Source organism: Momordica charantia (genome assembly GCF_013281855.1).
Source record: "Momordica charantia cultivar OHB3-1 chromosome 4 unlocalized genomic scaffold, Mcharantia_2.0 BLBB01000004.1, whole genome shotgun sequence".
Classification (NCBI taxonomy): Eukaryota; Viridiplantae; Streptophyta; class Magnoliopsida; order Cucurbitales; family Cucurbitaceae; genus Momordica; species Momordica charantia.
This window is the reverse complement of record NW_028275162.1, coordinates 7,575,646-7,592,574: the sequence shown is the minus strand read 5'-3', so window position 1 is coordinate 7,592,574 and position 16,929 is coordinate 7,575,646. Positions and strand designations below refer to the sequence as shown.

The 16,929-nt window shown below is 36.4% G+C and overlaps 1 protein-coding gene and 1 pseudogene across 3 annotated transcripts; one reads left to right on the top strand and one right to left on the bottom strand.

The window, feature by feature from the left end:
* Positions 1-239: 239 nt before the first annotated feature.
* LOC111021671 (BRASSINOSTEROID INSENSITIVE 1-associated receptor kinase 1) lies at positions 240-16,536 on the bottom strand. 3 transcript variants are annotated; one of them, XM_022298698.2, is made up of 12 exons: positions 15,649-15,725; positions 15,412-15,554; positions 14,015-14,163; positions 13,473-13,816; positions 7,864-8,007; positions 5,844-5,912; positions 5,648-5,719; positions 5,470-5,546; positions 2,763-2,891; positions 2,322-2,663; positions 1,644-2,038; positions 240-1,060 (listed from the first exon to the last, which is right to left on the bottom strand). In XM_022298698.2, the coding sequence occupies exons 4-12, from the start codon at positions 13,547-13,549 to the stop codon at positions 734-736; spliced, it is 1,632 nt and encodes a 543-aa protein (XP_022154390.1). In that variant the 5' UTR covers positions 13,550-13,816; positions 14,015-14,163; positions 15,412-15,554; positions 15,649-15,725; the 3' UTR covers positions 240-733. The 3 variants fall into 3 exon arrangements, with proteins under 3 accessions (XP_022154390.1, XP_022154391.1, XP_022154389.1); XM_022298699.2 differs by having other exon boundaries at positions 15,483-15,554; positions 15,649-15,717; XM_022298697.2 differs by lacking the exons at positions 13,473-13,816; positions 14,015-14,163 and adding an exon at positions 16,049-16,536 and having other exon boundaries at positions 243-1,060; positions 15,483-15,554; positions 15,649-15,781.
* On the top strand, positions 8,045-12,379 carry LOC148211721 (uncharacterized; annotated as a pseudogene).
* Positions 16,537-16,929: the final 393 nt, after the last annotated feature.

The window sequence follows — 16,929 nt, the reverse complement described above, 5'->3', positions numbered from 1 at the left end:
TCCTTTATTTGTGTTCAAAAGAATATTCAAAATTGCTTCTAATTAGCTAACTAAACCCTACGAAATTTAGCTAAAACGCTCCCAACACTTTCCAAAGTCATCCTAAACTCGTAACAAATATCCGCTGCCAACATGAGGACTAAAAGATAACATTAGGGAAAAAAAAGTACTATAAATAGATATACAACATTAAGAGGGAATAAATTATAAATATTTTGTATCGAATGATTAAATTATATATTTATAATGTTACATTAAAGATCATACTTAAGGAGTAAGAAAACACTAATACTTGACCAGTCAAACTAGGTTCATGTTTCTTACGGAAAAAGAAACGTAAAAATAAAAACACGTTTTTAAAAGGATATTCTCTTCAAGAAGTGACAACAAAACAAATTAATTTTTTTTAAGTCCCTCTCATGAGAAGAAAAAGTGATGACCTCGATTATTGAAGACACTATTGTTTCGTTCTTCTAATGTTAACTCTTAATATTATCAAATATTATCCATGCATATGCTTCTATGGCCCAAATTTAGTGTTTCATATCTCTTTATGCATAATCACAACCAGAATCTCTTGGGACGGTCCCCTGAATGTAGGAAAGCAAAGCTCCGACTCTCACTCCCAATTATTAAAAAAAAAAAAAAACCATCGGAGAAACTACTTCATTTTCAACTCCTAAGAAACAAAAAAACAAAACAACCTAAATGCACAATAAATTTCAGAAAGCAATTATCTTGGACCAGACAACACATCAGGAGGAATTTGGGAGAAGGAATCAATAACCTGAGGAGTTGTAGTGTGGTGGTAGGAATGGACCATATTGTTGAAGCTTTGGCGTGAGCTCTCTTCTTTTTGCCACTCCTCCCATCTTTCAGCCAAACCATCGCCTTCCAGCATTTTTATTACCTCCGACATGTTAGGTCGCTCCACAGGGGAGCTCTGTGTGCAAAGTAGCGCGACTTGAATTAGCTGCTCCACTTCTTCCTCTACGTAATTGCCCTCGAGATCGGAATCAACCAACATTTCCAGTTTCTTATCATTCAGAAGTCCTTTTACCTAGTTGACATGTTAGCCACCTTAGAGAAATGTATATGTTTATTACAGCTACAAATAATGAACACCAACACGAACTTAGCTCAGCGGTAATTGACATCTATCTCTAACCAAAAGGTCATAACTTCGAATCCCCCACCCCACTTGTCGTACTTAGAAAAAAAAGATACAGCTACAAAGGATGGATGACTAAAAATTAAACGAATTCATTTTCATGCACTTTTATATGCACCCTAATGGATAACATGAGACAATAGTGAATATTATCTACTAAGGATGAATAAACCACCGCTCAACCCAAAAGCTTAAGTTGATGGGTTGGGTAAATTTAATTTATTTATGGATATCTCAACACAGCCCAACAAGTGAAAATTGAAATCATCATAAATGGGGAGGAAACAACAATGCAGGGGTTCGAACACAGGATCTCACGCTCTGTCACGCTCTGACACCATATTATGGATGAATAAATCACCCCTCAATCCAAGAGCTTAAGCTGATGGGTTAGGTAAATTTAATTTATTTATGTATATCTCAACATTATCATTAAATGCTGAATTTAGAGTAGCGAGCAGTCAATACATACCCAATCAAGCAGCATGACGTCGTCATCTTTTGCTAGCCGAGCAAGATCAAAGGCTTTCTGTCCAGTAACAAGTTCAAGAAGCATTACTCCATAACCAAAAACGTCAGTTTTCTCAGAAGACCTTCCAGACGAGAGGTACTCTGGTGCTATATGCCCAATTGTTCCACGAACAGCAGTTGTGACATGAGTATCCTTGTAGTTCATGACTTTAGCCAATCCAAAATCTCCAACAACAGCCTCAAATTCCTCATCTAATAATATATTTGCAGCTTTCACATCACGGTGAATAATTTTAGGATCACAATGAATATGTAAATATTCAAGTCCCCTTGCAGCTCCCAAAGCAACTCGTTTACGTATTGCCCAGTTGAGTGGTGGCTGGCATTGCTTACGCTCTAGAATATTTAAAATAGGTTAGTAGAAGATAAATTGGTCGTATGAAATGAAGGCAGAGCAAAAACCACTGATTTTGGTTTCAAGAACTAATGTTGAGTCGGATATTTTAGCTTTGTAAAAATGATAACATATAAAGGAACGGAGGTCCCCAGTGCCTCAGTTCTACATTTTGTCCAACTACAACATAATTACCTAATAAATAAGAAACACAAAATAAAAGTAGATTTTAAAAAACGACCCCCTTTCAGGAGGAATAACAAAGATTAAGTCAAAGAAGAGTACCTCTTAAACATGATGCCAGGCTTCCATTAGCCATAAAGGGATATACAAGCAATCGTTCAGTTGGTGACATGCAAAACCCATTTAGACGAAGTAGATTACAATGGACAGCCATGCTGATCATCTCTATTTCAGTCTGAAATTGGAACTCCCCACCCTCAGCACGCTCCTCCTTCAGCCGTTTTACAGCCACAAGAGAACCATCAGCCAAACGACCTTTATAAACCTTTCCAAATCCACCTTTGCCCAAAAGGTTCTTGGGGCTAAAATAATCAGTGGCAACTTGCAGCTCGCGTAGGGAATATTTTTTGAGCTGCCCCAGGTTAAGTTCTGGATCTTCTTCAGCTGCATACAAGTTGATGTAATAAAATAAAAGCGTTACACAGGAACAAGTAAAACTATATTCATACAAATAAAAGTTAACATTTCTTCTAATTGACCAACCCGGTACATCAAGAAAATGATCTTGTGACTTTTTCCGTCGCAAAAGAGTAAATGCAATAGCAAGCACAATAATCAGCAAAGCAGCAGCAGCAGCAACTATTCCAGCAATGACTCCATTGGCACCATCACCTACAGCAACAAAGAGTCATGATCTATCCGAGTCCCTTGAAAGAAGCAAACTCCATTTTAAAAATAATAATAATAACAATTAAAAATATGTGTATCAACAAAAACTACGGGGTGAGAAGTTTAATTAGCCTTGGACTTTTGGTATACATGGGAATCAAGGGAATAGCTAACGTGTCACAATCATATATGGATATCCCAGTAAGATATAAAATCACAAAAGACTATGTTATGATGCAAGCCAAAGAGCAGTAAGAGTTCCCACCAAAGTGGTCTTGCTGTATAATCTTGATCCCACAGATCAACCTTGGGAGTCAAAGCACCAAGAATGGTCCAACCTTGGTTTCAAGCAAAATTCTCATGGCCTCAGGGTACCCACAAACAATGAGAATTTTCTCACGTAAAAATGGGTTAAGCATACACCTAGAGCTGATGGGCTCTTTAAAGTTTTTTATTTTTACATCAATCATCATGAAGCATCCATCAAGGTAGCCTTCCCTCCCACCTTATTTTGTAGAATCTGTCCCCATTTAACACCTTCACAACATTGCCACATTTTAGACCTTCCATGCTTAAAGCTGGAGCAACCTCTCCCATGTTCAGTTGCTAACCTATAGGCTCTCTTCTCAGGTAAAAAAATGATGGTTTGCATTCAAACAAGGGGCAGGTGCACTACTCATACCATTTTTTACTCTTTCCTATAGCCATTTTTCTACAGGTTTTCGAGATTTTACTACACGTGTAATGGAAACATATAGATACCAACCAACCGTAAAATATCCTCGATGGAAAACATGAGTGGAAGAATAAGTACAAAAGTAAAGAAACACATGGGATACAAGTGAATATTCAATGTTAAGTACAATGCAAATAGAATCATATATAAATCCAAAGCTCGAGTTGTTGCAAAAAGTTTTAACACAGCCTTACGATAGGGACTACCAAAAAGCTCTCTCACATGTGGCAAACTCCACTATACGTTTTCTCGTCTCTTGCTGTCAAATTGGACTGGAATTAATTACAATTTGATGTTGAAAATGAGTTTCTCAACAGAGAATTGGATGAAGAAGTGAACATTTAAGTTCCTGCAGAAGTCCGAACTCAAATCACAAAAGAATTTTGGGAAGGTATGCAAACTTCAAAAGTCTTTATATGGACTTGCTCCAGAAACCACCCTGAGCCTGGTTTGATTAATTTACCAAAGCTATCAAATAAATTGGATATAACTAGGGTAAATCAGCTTATACCTGATCTGCAAATCATAAGTATTTGCCAAAGGAAATACGTCCCAGATCTCTTAAAAGGAACATGTAATGTAGGAGTGCAAACCCACATAAATACAAACTTAAATTTTAACTCTGCAAGTCGCAGGAACTCCTATTGATAAAGGAAGATATCAAAGGCTTGTAGAAAAGATCATTTACATTTCTCACACTGACCAAACATCGGATTTGCAGTGTAGTCAGTCAATACATGAATAGTCCTAACGAAGAACAAAGATGCAGACTGGGAAAGTGGTACTCTTTATTGAAGATCTACTAGGTTGTTACACTTATGTTTGGTACAATCTAACCACATGGAGGAGAAAGAATCAACCCATTGTCTCGAGATGCAGAGCAGAAGCATAATATAGAGCAATGGCTGATGGGATCTGAAAAATTGGCTTAACAGAATCCTCATGAAAATAAATCTGCCAATTGAGAGTCCCATAAAGATGTTTACTCGCAATCCGAGTACCCATAAGCATAGTAAAGAGTCCATGCAACATGATCGAACAAAACACATTCAAATCAATCGAAATTTCATCCAAGAAAAAGTCAAAGGGAAAATCATCTTTACTCCACCAACATGCAAATTCTTGTTAGATATCCAATATATGAACTAAATTTACCTAACTCATCAGCTTAAGCTTTTGAGTTGAGTGGTGATTTATTCCTCCTTAACATGATATTAGAGCGGAAAGTCCTATCTTCGAACCCCTGCATTGTCGTTTCCTCCCCATTTATTATGATTTTCCATTTGTCGGTCTTTGCTTTCAACTTAAGCTTTTGAGTTGAGGAGTGGTTTTTTCATCTCGAACAATTCTAGACATCCTTACCAAGGGCTAAATTTGAAGACCTTAAATGCAAGCAAAGTTAGATAAATATATAAAAACCTAGCTTGAAGGGAATGTCCTAATTAGTGGTTGTGTACTTTATTTCCTTTACCACGCTATCACAATTAGTTTCTTTTTTCTTCTTCCTTGTACAGTAGGGACACTAGATCTTTCTTTCCTTTTTACTCTTCTGGCTGTTGAATCATTATTTTTTTCAAAAAACTTTTAAGTGTTAGATCGACTATGTGCTTGAAGGTAAGAATATAGGGTTATACAAATTATGAGTTTGATAAAAATAACAATATATTATAACTACTTTCCTTGTTTTTTCTTTATTCGACTATGTGCTTAAAGGTAAGAGAATATAGGGTTATACAACTGATGAGTTCGATAAAATAAAATAACAAAAAATTATAGGTTTCATAAATTACAAAAAGGTAAAATGATGAATTACATACCTATTGTACAACATACTAACCAACATACCTGAAGTTGTTTGTGGTGCTTCAGTAATTGGGGGAGATGGAATAGATAGAGGAATATGAAGAGGATTATTAGCAAAACTGTAAAAATTGAAAAGCTATCAGCAAGACCTTTCTTAAACTTATAGTTACATCATACCATGACCAATTTATACTAAAACACGTCGAAAATATTAATTAACCTGATTGGTGTAAAAATAGCAAACGAACCATTGACAGGAATGTCTCCTGATAGATGGTTATTTGAAAGATCCCTGAAACAAAACAGGGTGAATGGTTCTGTCATCTAGAGAACATGTAAAATAACTACGATGACAAGAAGAAAATGTAAAGAGGAAGGATCTCATTATCAATAGGTAAATTATATACAAGACTTACAGGATTTTTAGTGGAACATTGGTTAAAGACATTGGAATGGCTCCCGACAAACTGTTGTTGTTCAGACGCCTATTTATCACCATGAACAAAGACAAAAATAAAAGCTGTTTTTCGGGAGAATAAGAGGATTCCAACAAAAGCATGATGATAGTCGAGAATCAGTGTTTATGCAATTGCCACCATCAAACCATTAGAAACATAATCTTGTAGACTCAAATTCTAAAAAGTTCTAGTCATTGTGATGTCAAGAAACATAAAATGAAACTGTCATAAATATTAAATAGAAAATGATTCCCTCTTCTTTCTGCAATGGTCATTCGGAGAAAGAACAAAGAATGAAGTTTTTCTTGAACTAGAAACAATTTACGGAAGAGATAAAATGTAATAAAGCTGGTCAAAGATATTGAAATGGTTCCCAACAAACTATTGTTGTTCAGACGCCCATTTATCACCACCAACAATGACATAAATCAAAGTTGTTTCCGGGGGGAGTAGAGGATTCCAACAAAAGCATGATGATAGTCGAGAATTAATGTTTATGCAGTCGCTGCTATTAAACCATTAGAAACATATTCTTGTAGACTCAAATTCTAAAAAGTGCTAGGTCATAGTGATGTGAAATTTTCATGTACATTAAATAGAAAATGATTCCATGTTCTTTCTGCAATGGTCATTCAGAGAAAGAATAATGAATGAAGTTTTTCTTGAATTAGAAACAAACTGATAAGATCAAATGTACCAGAACTGAACAAGAAGTCATCCAACATCAAATGGTAAAAGGTGACTTTGAAAAGATTGTCAACTATCATCTACCAATTTCATCCACATACTTTAAGCATACTAGATCCCCAAATTTTAAAAAGTTCTAATTATGTCCCTTCACTTAAAATTAGGTTTACTTTTAGTTCTTATTGTCAAGGGCTCAAGATTAATTAATGGAATGTAGACATCACAATGTATTTATTGAAATTTAGATGAGGTGACAGTGATCTAGTAGTCAACTGGATAGATTGGAAATGAAAGGCAAGTAATCTGGTTAGAATAGATTTAAGGATATTTCTTAGGACAACTACACTTTTAAATTTTTAATTCCTGAATTTTTATTTTTGTGTCTATTTGGTCCTACGTTCTAAAATTTTACAATTGAAATCCTTGAGTTTTTAGAAATAGGTCTAGAAGGTGTCTATTGTTAGCTATGGTAATTGACGGATTAGATTAGGGAGATTGGTTGAGAAGATACTCAACCAGATCCCCAAGTAGCTTTTAGATCACATAATCCAATCCAAATTTCATGAAATGAGTGTCACATCTGCAATCTATCAGCTGAGTCAAAGTTTAGGAATGTAATAGAAACTTTTTAAAGTTTGGGATGAAGTAGACATCCAACTCAAAGTTCAATAACTAAATAGACATAATGCTTTAAAGTTTATCTCTAACAAAACTCAGAAGTTTCTTTGAGATTTCTTGTGAGAAGTTCATGACGAAAGTTGTTACCAGGTCAAATGGAACAATGCCATTCTCCCTAAGGGCCAAGGAGCTTCAGTACAGGCAAATTCAAGGATAAAATCAAGGCCCACTTCTGAAATTTGTGAAGACTTTTTAATAGTAAAGAAGAACTCTGGAAGCAAACTTAAGTCCGGGTGGTCTTCAAGTACAATAAGCCCATGGACCATATTGCAAACCTCTCCTCTTTCTTCAGTCTCAACATGAGAATTTTTTTAAACTACGCTAACTATTTTATAAATGCATTTTAGGAAAAATAATGAAAGATATGCTATAGAGACGATCAACAGATCAGGCATAGAAGATGTTTCAATAATTCTGATGATCTCTCATCTCTCAATAAGTTTTTTTGAGAAAAATCGTGCAATCAACCTATTAGTAAACATATTCATTTCTCATGAAATTTCAGCAGAAAATTGATATAACAAATGGCAAAAGAGAAGTAATAAGATGAAAAGGAAATACTAAATAAAATTTACCCAACTAACAAATCGAATAGTGAGGACAGTATTCATACAAAGCACTTAGTTTTGTAAGCTTGCCCAGAGAGTCAGGTATGGGACCGCTTAAACTGTTAGAATAAAGATCCAAGCTCTCCAGGTTTTTCAAATTTCCAAATCGTTCTGGAATTGATCCACTGATGTTATTGTTGTAAAGTTCCCTGGCAAAGAGATCAATGCATGATTTCAAGTGTTCAAACCACATTATGCATATAAAAAACATAAGATATCCTCCTAACATCATTATCATTACTGTATATTTTATTATGTTCAATCGACTTTGTTCTAAAAGGAAAAAAAAAATAGTTAAATTACAAGTTTGGTCCTAGACTTTTAGGGGTACATCTATTAAGTCCTTGTACTTCATAAGTTTCCAAAAGGTCCCTAAATTTTTTTAAGGTTGTGCTATTGGTTCATGTACTATAAAAAGTTTCGAATAGGAACCTAAACTCTTAATTGTGTATCTAATAGGTCCTATTGTTAAGTATATTGGTTTAATGTTTACGTGTACACCAGTGTTTTCGAGGCGCACCCGGGCGCTCGCCTCAGGCGAGAGGCGAGGCGTTTTCGCCCAGGCGCGCCTCGCAAGGTGCCCAGGCGAGCGCCTTCAATCGGGCGCTCGCCTTTGGGTGCCTTGGTGCGCATGTCGCCTGAGGCAAGGCAATCGCCACCTTCAAGGGGGCGATCTGTCCTTTTTTTTTGGTTTCTTTTTAAAGGGTTTTCTTTTTTAAAAACCCTCCCTTACGCATGACACTCTCTGCCTCCCCTCCCTCTCGACATTCACGATTCACCTTCAAAAACATCAATCTCCGCCGGTCGTCGTCCGCTTCCATGTCTCCGACCATCGTCGTCACCACTGTCGTCAACCGGCCTCGCCATCGGCTACCGTCGCAGCCGCCGCCGCCGCCTCCATTGCAGTCGCCCACTCCGATAGTCCGACTTGTAGGTTTTTTTTTATTTATTTCTTATATCTCATTTACTTCTTTTCGTTTCCTCTCTTTTATTTCACACAAAAGTTTTCTAAATCTTTGGCTTTCTTCACACTTCACAGTGACTCTTTAGTCTTTCCTTTACATTTTTTTTTATCTTCCAAATTTGAATTATATTAGGATGGAAGAAGGTGGAAACAAACGCAAGCATCCCAGTTGGCAATACATCATATTGGATGATCCGAAAGATACAAACACGTGCAAATGCATGTTTTGTGGAAAAATTACCAAAGGTGGAGTTTGCCGAACAACAAACAATTTGGTTGGGGGAAATCGAAATGTAAAGGCATGTTTGAAATGCCCAACTAATGTGAGAGAAGAATTGAAGGATTATCAAACAAGAACAAAAGTAAGAAGGGAAGAGAGTAATGCCCTCCCAACGTATGAAGATTTAACTTTGATTGAAGAAGATGATGAAGATGAGATGGAAGTAGTTGGTGGTAGTGGTAGTGGATCAACATCAACCCCAATGAACAAGCGAACAAGAATAAACACAGGTGATAATGTGAGTAGTATAGGTGGGAGAGGGAGAGGGAGAGGAAGTGGAAGTGGAAGTGGAGGAGGAAGTAGTAACTCTTGTAGTCCATCAGTGTTAAAACCACCGCGACCAAAGGGGCCAATAGATAAATTTGTTTATCAACATCCTGGAAAAGTTGTTGATGATAAAAATCGATTGAAGAGGTTGAAGCAATCAACTATTACTAAAAAATATGATAAAGAGGGGAGAGATGCTACAGTGCAATTCATCATGCGTTGGATATATCAAGAAGGTATTCCTCTAAATACTATTCGCTTGAGAAGTTTTGAAGTGATGCTAGAAGCTGTGGGGCAATTTGGCCCTGGTTTGATACCTCCTTCTTATCATGAAGCTCGAGTAACGTACTTGAAAAAAGAAGTACAGTACACAAAAAATCTGATGGGCGATCATGAGGTAGAATGGAAGAGAAATGGTTGTTCGCTGATGTCAGATGGGTGGACGATAGGAGGGATAGGACACTAATCAACTTTTTAGTTCATTCATCTGTTGGAACGTTATTTATGGAATCCACTGATGCATCTTCATGCATCAAAACTGAAGAAAAGATTTTTCAACTCTTAGATGGCATGGTGGAGAAGATTGGAGAAGAAAATGTTGTCCAAGTTGTGACGGATAATGCCTCAAACTATGTCCTAGCCGGAAAACTTTTAGAAGCCAAGCGACCTCATCTATATTGGACACCATGCACTGCTCATTGTCTAGATTTAATTTTGGAGAATATTGGAAAGATTGAGCAGGTGAAAAGGTGTCTTAGGAAGGCTATGGCACTTAGTGGTTTTATTTACAACCACTTGTACGAGCTAAACATGATGAGAGAATTCACTAACCAACATAAATTGGTAAGACCAGCAGTGACTCGCTTCGCAACTTCATTTTTAACCCTAGCCAGTATTCACAGAAATAAAGCCAATTGAGGAAGATGTTTATTTCTGAGAAATGGACCACCTCTAAATGGGCGAAGGATCCAAAAGGGAAGAGAGCAGCTGAAACCATTATGATGCCATCTTTTTGGAATTCAGTTGTGTATACTTTGAAAGCATCGGGCCCTTTAGTTCGTGTGTTGAGGCTAGTAGATGGTGATAAACCGGCTATGGGTTATATTTACGAAGCTATGGATAGGGCAAAGGAGGCTATTAAGAGTGGTTTTAATGGAAATGAGGCGAAGTATGGACCGATTTGGGAGATTGTTGATCAAAGGTGGGATTGCCAACTTTATCGGCCTTTACATGCAGCTGGATATTATTTGAATCCATCTCTTTTCTATGACAACAAAGAGAGAATTATGCAAGATCCTGAGGTCATAGATGGTCTGATCAAAGTTATAGAACGATTAATACCATCTATCGATGATCAAGTTCAATGTTCAATCGAATTAGAATTGTACAATAAAGCAAAAGGCATGTTTTCGAGTAATGTAGCAATAAGGACGAGGGGTGTTAAAACACCAGGTAATGACATTATTTATTACTTTTAGTTTTAAATTTTTAATAAACATATTTAAGTTTGAACTACTAAAATTCTAAATCATTTGTTTAATATGTGCACAGCTGCATGGTGGTCTCTTTATGGTGTTAATGCTCCGATTTTACGAAAGCTAGCCATGAGAGTCCTTAGTCTAATGTGCAGCGCTTCTGGCTGTGAGCACAATTGGAATGTTTTTGAACACGTAAGTGAGAATAATTTGGTTTTTCCCTTGTTAGTTGAAGATTGAAAAATTTACTTTTGACTCTACATTCGTTAATAATTCTGTAGATTCATTCCAAGAAGAGGAACAGGTTAGATCAAAAGCGTCTTAATGACTTGGTTGATATAAAATATAACCAAGCACTTAAAGAGCTACACTCTACAAGACCAACTTGATCCAATTACTTTGGATCATATTGATGAAAGTAATGAATGGTTGATCGGAACACTCGAAGAAGAAGACGGTCAAGAAGAAAATGAGTTGGTCTTTGATGATGATGACCTCACATAGGGAGATTTAGCTGAGGCCAGTGGTGTTAGAGAGCCCATAAGGCAAACTAGAACATATGCAAGATCTAAAGGAAAGTCACCTACTACTCCCGCTCCTACAACTTCAAGAGTTCGAAAATCAGTGCAAGTGGTGGTTAGTGATGATGATGATGACGCCGAAGAAGAAGAATTGGAAAAGGAAGATTGTGAGGACGTCCAAGATGAAGAGAATTTAGATTTAGATGAGAATGATGAGCTTTAATTACTTATATTTACTTTTTGTTCTATTTCAGACTCTAGAATTTTTAATGTTGCTTGTCTTTATTTGGAACTAAACTTATAGAATGTGGTTGTTTTATGCATCTGGTTGACATTTACTATTTTGGTATTGATTTTTTTAAGGTAATTTATGCACTATATATATAAATTTTACTTATTTATTAAGGTGCGCCTCGCTTCAATCGGGCGTCGCTTTTGTATCGCCTCAAGGCGATCAAAGGACTCGTCGCCTTGCGGTGCACCTTGCGCCTCAAAAACACTGGTGTACACAACCTAGATTAATTAAGGATTACATAGAGAGTTAATTTCAAGGAGCTTCAAGTATTCGGTGGTGTAAACATTATACCACAAAGCTAAAGTAGAGACCTATTGGACAAAAAATTAAGAGTTCAAGAACCTATCAAAAACTTGGTAGACAATTGGAAGAGTATTTCTTTATTTAGCATAGACAAAAGAGAATTACATTTGTACAAACGTTCAAAAGGTCTGTTCTCTCTGCACAATACAAAGATGATAGTTGACTCTTTTTTCCAACTACTCTTCTTTAAATACAAGTAGTTACCATAACTCTCAATCCACTACATACTTATGTTCTCAACTCCCTTCTAACTTCCCTATTGGTCACGCATGCCCCCTCTTTAAGTAAATTGAGTAGGAGGATTGATTTGTCTATTTATACTCCCCACCCAAAGCATTACCTTGACCTCAAGGTCAAATGCAGGAAACTGCAATTTAATAATGTTGAAGGGCTCGTCCACTGATTGGTTTTCTCACTGAATAAGGACCTCTGATTCCCCTTTAAGTATTACCAGCAGCTGGTTGGAGTCCAAGCACCGCTTGTTAGGAAAATTCTGGAAGTATTATCAGCAGTATTAGCATCAAAATTAGGGGGAATAGGACCTGGTTGAAAAGCAGTACCTTTAGCAAGTTCTAATCGTGAAACATGAAAAACAGGAAGAATAGACGAGCTTGGCAGCAAATCCAGTTAGTCTCTACAGCATAGGCACCATAGTATGTGGGTGAGCAGTTCTTTGTCTTGCAATAGAGAGTTGGCGATATTTTTGTAGTTTAAGAAAAACCATGTCTCCCACATTAAAAATGTACATCATGACAGTGTTTATCAGATTGACTTTTCATAATTTGTTGAGGGTGGCATCCCTATCTCGTAAAATTCGATCCACTTGAGAAATGGGTGATGAAGATGCAGCATACCAGAAGGTCGACAGAAACGGAATCTTTTCAGCCAAATCGGTCTTCTTGGCTCTCACGACCCCTTCACCAAGACTGAAGTCCTCTACACACAGATTTGGAATTTTATGGTCCCAAAAAGGTAAAGGTTTTCATATGGTCTTTGTTCTACAGAGGAATTAACACGCCAGAAAAGCTCCAGAAAAAGCTCCTCCATTGGACTCTTTCTCCCTTAGTATGTAGTATGTGTTTACAGAAGGTACAAACGGTGGATCATCTTTTTCTTCACTGCCCAGTAGCTTATGAAGCGTGGTTCCATATTGCTTCTCTTTTGGATTATAACCTTTGCCCCCTAAGAAGATTGATGAGTTTATTCCAGAAGGTTTGGGGGTGGTAACCTTAAAGGAAAAGGTTTTGTTCTATGGAATTGTGCGGCGAGAGCCTTGATTTGGCTCCTCTAGAATAGCGAAATAGTAGACTTTTTTAAGATAAAAAGTCCTTAGTGGATTCTTTTTGTGTGAATATACAGCTACATGCGATTATACAAGATTGGAAAGCGATGATTGTATAGCTCTTTGGGGAGGGTTTTCTACCCGCCTTTAGGCTGTTTCTTTTGGCTGTTTGGTTTTTGAATATATAGTTATGTTTCTTATCCCAAAAAAAAAAAAATGCAGCATACCTTATCAAAGCATGGCCATGAGGGTGATGACCAGTGCTTTTTCCATAAAGAAGTCCCTTCAAATTTAAATAACGCATTCCAAAAGTTGCTTAAAAAGACTTTGTCTCGATCAGAAATAATGGAATTAGGAAATCCATGTAATCAGACCACTTCCTTTATGAATAGAGTTCCAACAGTTGCGGCTGTAAAAGGATGGTGAAGCAATAGAAAATGAGCATATTTTGTCAAGTGGTCAACGACCACCAACACTGTATCTTTCCCATCTGAATGTGGAAGACCTTTGATGAAATCCATGCAAATATCATCCCAATACAACTCCAGTATAGGTAATGGTTGAAGAAGACCTGCCGGAGACATAGTCAAAATATTTACTGTGCTGGCGCACAAATCACATTTATCAACAAAATCGTTGATGAATTTGAATAAACCCGCCCAATACATATCTCTTGAAATTCATTTACAAGTTTTTAACACTCCAATATGTCAGTTATACTCGTTTAAGTAAAGCAGGAAGAAGAGCTGAATTTTTTTGAACGACCAACCTGTTTTTAGAACTCCATAGATGTGATACAACAGTAAAGTTTGGGGTGCTCCCTTTGCCATCTTGAATTTGCAGCTTAATATTTGACTCAAATGGGTTTTTATCCCCTTCTTGCTTGATGAACATACTCATCACCAATAATGAACATAGCTGCAAGAGTCAAATTGGAAGTAAATTTCAAATGAGCATCGGCAGTTCTATTTTCAATTCCCGGTTTACTGAATTTCGAAGTCATATCCCAATAATTTGGTAAGCCATTTTTGGTGTTCCACGCTGATAAGTCGTTGTTCCAACAAATATTTTAGACTTTGCTGATCGGTACAAATAATAAATTCTCTCCCTAATCCATGTTTGAACTTTTAAGAGCCATCACAATTGCCATGAATTCTTTCTCATACATCAATTTCACCCTAGCTTTAGAAGAAATTACCCAACTGAAATACACCACAGGTCTTTTTTCTTGCATAAACCCAATCCTAACCAGAAGCGTTGGTCTCGAGAATAAATGTTTTAGAAAAATCTGGAAATGCAAGAAGTCATACAACTCTTTGATACAACCACAATTCGACTTCCTCTGTGGTTTTTGGCTAAGCCTGACCTTCTCCTTCATAAAAATAACCAACAAAACCAAGAAAAAATTCTTCCATGGTTTTCATCCTTGTTTGAGAAACTTCTCCTTTGAAATAACAATCAAAATAGCTAAGTAGTCATCCTCAAACCAATCCAACTAAACAAGTTCTTTGAAATTTCAAGATTTTGAAAATAAGCTTCTTCAATAAACTGCCCATGGGATATTGACACTTTTTTACTACTTTCTTGCACATAAAAATCCTCAAATTCAAGTTACTTATTTTGGTCCCATGGGATATTGACATTTTTTTACAAATTTCTTGCACATAAAAATCTCAAATCCAAGCAACTTATTTTGGTCTATTGGGTCTTGTCAATTTGATGGGAGGAATGTCGTGAAGATGGCATTGCTCAAATTTGAAGTTGCGTCAACCTAATAATAGCAATTTCTTCCTCAAAATCATGCATATTAATTGAGTGAATAGCCACAAGTCTCATCAATCAAATTCTCACTCTATTCTTCTGCAATTAACCATACTCTTAATTCTTATGCAAGTTTCCAACCATTTTAGAATCTTCTTCTAAGTATTTTTGTTTCTCAATGAACATACATGATGATGAGATATTAATCAACCTTACACAATTAACAAAAAAACAGTATATATAGTATTTGATTACTATTCCTGATCTTTTATTATCTCCTAAAATACATGAGTAACAATATAACCATGCAATAATACCAACTAACATGATGATGAGAATTACTAACTAAAAAGTAGTTATGCAGTACAAAGACTGAAACGAGAAGGGGGAAGAACAGCTGACAACCTTCTGAATGCTATATATGTAAAATGCAATGAGAAAAGGCATAGACTTCGTCTTAAATCAGAGTGACGTACAAGTACTGCAAGCTTGTGAGTTGATCAAGCTGTGGAACCAGTTTTCCAGAGAGATTCGCATCCCCAAGATCACTGTTCAAGATAGTCACATGAAACACTTTGCTTATAATTTCTTGTGAATCGTGACTAATTAGAGAAACAATTCATGTAGGAAGACCAAACTTACATTCGTATAACACTTTCTTTTTCATTACATGTAACATGAAACCATGTGCAAGGAGTCATAAGGATGGGATCCCAACTTTGCAGGACATCGTTGGGATCGACCAAACTCATCTTGAAGGTATTCAGGGCATCACCTGTTTAGGACACACAAGGAAACTGTGAACATTGACATTGATATATGTCAATTGCATATATTTTTACTGTTATTATTGAAGCAAAAGTTTGACGAAGAACCCTTTGTTGGGGAAATTAATCCGAAAAAAATCTGCAGGCAGTAATAGTAATGAAAATTCATCCAAACGTCCAGCGGATTTCACAACTACGGTTTCTGTAAGTGCGTGTTACTGCTGATAAAATAAATGGAATGGTGAGAAAAAGGCAAAGGTCGCGAAATCACAAACCTTCATTGTTAGCAGAGACCCGTGAAACGACGCCCATGGCCAAAATTAAGAGCAGAGAAGGCAAAAATGCTGAGAACAACCACGTTGCTCTCTCCATTTCATTGTTTCTTCTATCTCTACCGGTCGAGTTCATAATAAGATGTTGAGTCCCGACTACGACGAAGATGGTAAGCCTTCCTTGGTAGGAAAAATTGAAAAACCCTAGGGATAATCGAATCGTATCTCCGGCGTTGTGTATGATCGAGTGGTGGAGGTAGTGATGGAATCCATTTCCACGATATTTTGCCTTAATAATCAATCTTCTTCTCCGTCAATAGTCTGACGAAATCAAGAAATAGAAAAATACAGATCGTTTGACTGAGAAATGGAAGGAGGATTGAGAGTCAACTGGGAGAGAATGAAGAGCCGCGAGGTTGAAGAAACAACACCAGCTGAAACAACTCTGTACAATGGATTTCGTCTCGCAGTGTTGTTTTCCCCTTTTCAACGGCTACTTCCATTTTTTTTTTTTAATTACAATATTATTCTTAAACTTTCGTATTTTTAGCTCATGGGTCCCCTAGTCACCTTTCAATTTTATATTTAACGCGCTTTTGAACTATAAATATTAAATAGCGTCAAACAAATATTTAAGTTTCTAAGTTTTTGAATATTTTAATTTTATATCTAATGAGTCATTGACATCATCGATATTCTTAAAATTCACAAATTTATAATATATAAAATTAAAAGTTGATGTCCTATTGGATACCGAATATAGTTTTATGTTGAATAGAGGAGTTAATATATTTATAAAAAAAAAATCGAATACGTTAAAAGATCTATTGTTAGACACAAAATTGAAAGTTCCTATTAAATATAAACTTAAAAGTTTAAAGACT

Excerpts from the sequence above, each read along its gene's own strand:
- LOC111021671 (XM_022298697.2), bottom strand. The coding sequence starts at position 16,181 with ATGAACTCGACCGGTAGAGATAGAAGAAACAATGAAATGGAGAGAGCA. Across the intron at positions 5,913-7,863 it reads CTTACAAAACTAAGTGCTTT|GCGTCTGAACAACAACAGTT; the intron begins GTATGAATACTG and ends GGTGATAAATAG. Across the intron at positions 5,720-5,843 it reads AATGTTCCACTAAAAATCCT|GGATCTTTCAAATAACCATC; the intron begins GTAAGTCTTGTA and ends GTTTTGTTTCAG.